The 1,893-nt window shown below is 33.4% G+C and overlaps 1 protein-coding gene across 1 annotated transcript; it reads left to right on the forward strand.

Annotated features, from left to right (window-relative positions):
• The first annotated feature begins 512 nt into the window (after positions 1 to 512).
• On the forward strand, positions 513 to 1,437 carry LOC120580479 (zinc finger BED domain-containing protein DAYSLEEPER-like). The gene is made up of 3 exons (XM_039834083.1): positions 513 to 1,026; positions 1,102 to 1,190; positions 1,298 to 1,437. Exons 1-3 carry the CDS (start codon positions 516 to 518, stop codon positions 1,331 to 1,333), a joined length of 636 nt encoding a protein of 211 aa, XP_039690017.1. The 5' UTR covers positions 513 to 515; the 3' UTR covers positions 1,334 to 1,437.
• The last annotated feature ends 456 nt before the right edge of the window (positions 1,438 to 1,893 follow it).

Raw genomic sequence — 1,893 nt, forward strand, 5'->3', positions numbered from 1 at the left:
GTGTTCTTGAAGATGGTATTGAGAAAGTTAGGAATAGTGTGGCTTTTTGGACAGCCACACCTAAGAGAGAACAAAGTTTTAGAGAAGCAGCACGCCAAATAAAAGTTACAATCACAAAGAAACTCATTCTTGATTGCAAAACCAGATGGAATTCTACTTATCACATGCTTATTGTTGCATTGGCTTATAAAGATGTTTTTATTCGTTTAAGAACAAAAGATCACTTGTATACATCTTTGCCTGCAACAGGTGAGTGGGAAACTGCAAAAGAAATTTGTTCTAGATTGGAAGTATTTAATCGTGTAACTGAGATGTTTTCAGGTACACAATATCCCACAACAAACATATTTTTTCCTTTAGTTTGTGAAATAAAACTATCTTTGAAGAAGTGGGTGACTTGCTCAATTGAATCTATTAGAAATATGGCTTCAAAAATGATTGTTAAGTTTGAAAAATGTTGGTCTGTAATTCATGGAATTATGGGAATTGCCATTGTTTTGGATCCAAGATATAAAATGAAGTTATTAGAATACTTTTATCCTTTGCTTTACGGAAGTGCATCTTCAAATGAAATTAGCAGCATCAAGCAATTATGTTTTTCATTGTTTGAAGAATATCAAGCTAAAATCAATGAAATGGTTGAAGGTTCAACTGAAAAGTCCAATGACAATGATTCAAATATTGATGATGTTCCTGGTAGCAATTATCTTAGTGGTTATGACTCGTTTGTCAATGATACCAGTGATATACAATCAAAGTCTGAGCTAGATAACTACTTGGAAGAAAAGGTACTACCTAGAAGTGCTGCATTTGATATCCTAGGATGGTGGAAAACAAATGGAATTAAGTATCCCACATTGCAAAAACTTGCTAAGGATATTTTGGCCATCCCAGTTTCAACTGTTGCTTCAGAATCTGCTTTTAGCACAAGCGGTAGGTTGTTGTGCCCTCATCGTTCTAGGCTTCATGAGGATACTTTGGAGGCGCTTATGTGTGCACAAAGTTGGATGAAGCAGGAAAAGAAAGGTAATAAATATTACGTTTATATTTTTTTTCAATGAAATTGTTTTTCGCCTAACTATTAATTATTTTTTGGTATAGCTTCTATTGGTATAGTTGGACCAATGCAATATTTAGAAGTGAAAGACAAGCGCTTGCAAACTTTTCAAGACTCTGATTCCGAAGATGAGGTAAAATAATATAAAAACTTTAGTAACAATTTATTATGACTTGAACATCAACTCCAACTTTTTAATGTATAGCTAATGGAAGGTATTTCTTTTTTCTTTCTTTCTAGGATATGGAGGACATAGGCTCAGGAGCTACAAATTGATGATTTAAATTTATTTGTTTTTTTATTTTAGTATGCACTTTTTTTATGTATTTTGAATGTTTTTATTTATTTTCGAGGGATATTTTGGATGTTTTTTATTTGGCTTACGATTCATACTATTTTATGAGTTGATTTGAAATTTTTTGGATCATATTTTTATTTCAATTGTGATGCTTTTTTATTGTCTTTTCATAGTTATGCGGGTAATGGGTGCGGGTATGGGCACTTAGGTGCCCATAGGGTATGGGGAAGGGCACTAAAGTTGTTACCCACGAGGGTACGGACACGGGTACAGACATTTTTTACAAACGCGGGTATGGGGATGAGTACTATAGTACCCTACTCATTGGGTGCCCATTGCCATCCCTAGACTCCATTTAAGGAGTCCTTATAAGTGGACTGCCACTTAAGTCATTCTCAAATTAATTATGAGTTTATTAATATTTTAAATTAGTCCCTATCTTTGCCAAAAGTTTCTCAATTAGGTTTATATCTTTATGTTTTTGTCACATGATGATGGACCAATTTGAGAAACTTTTGACAAACACTACTTTAAAATA

Source organism: Medicago truncatula, chromosome 5, assembly GCF_003473485.1.
Source record: "Medicago truncatula cultivar Jemalong A17 chromosome 5, MtrunA17r5.0-ANR, whole genome shotgun sequence".
NCBI lineage: Eukaryota > Viridiplantae > Streptophyta > Magnoliopsida > Fabales > Fabaceae > Medicago > Medicago truncatula.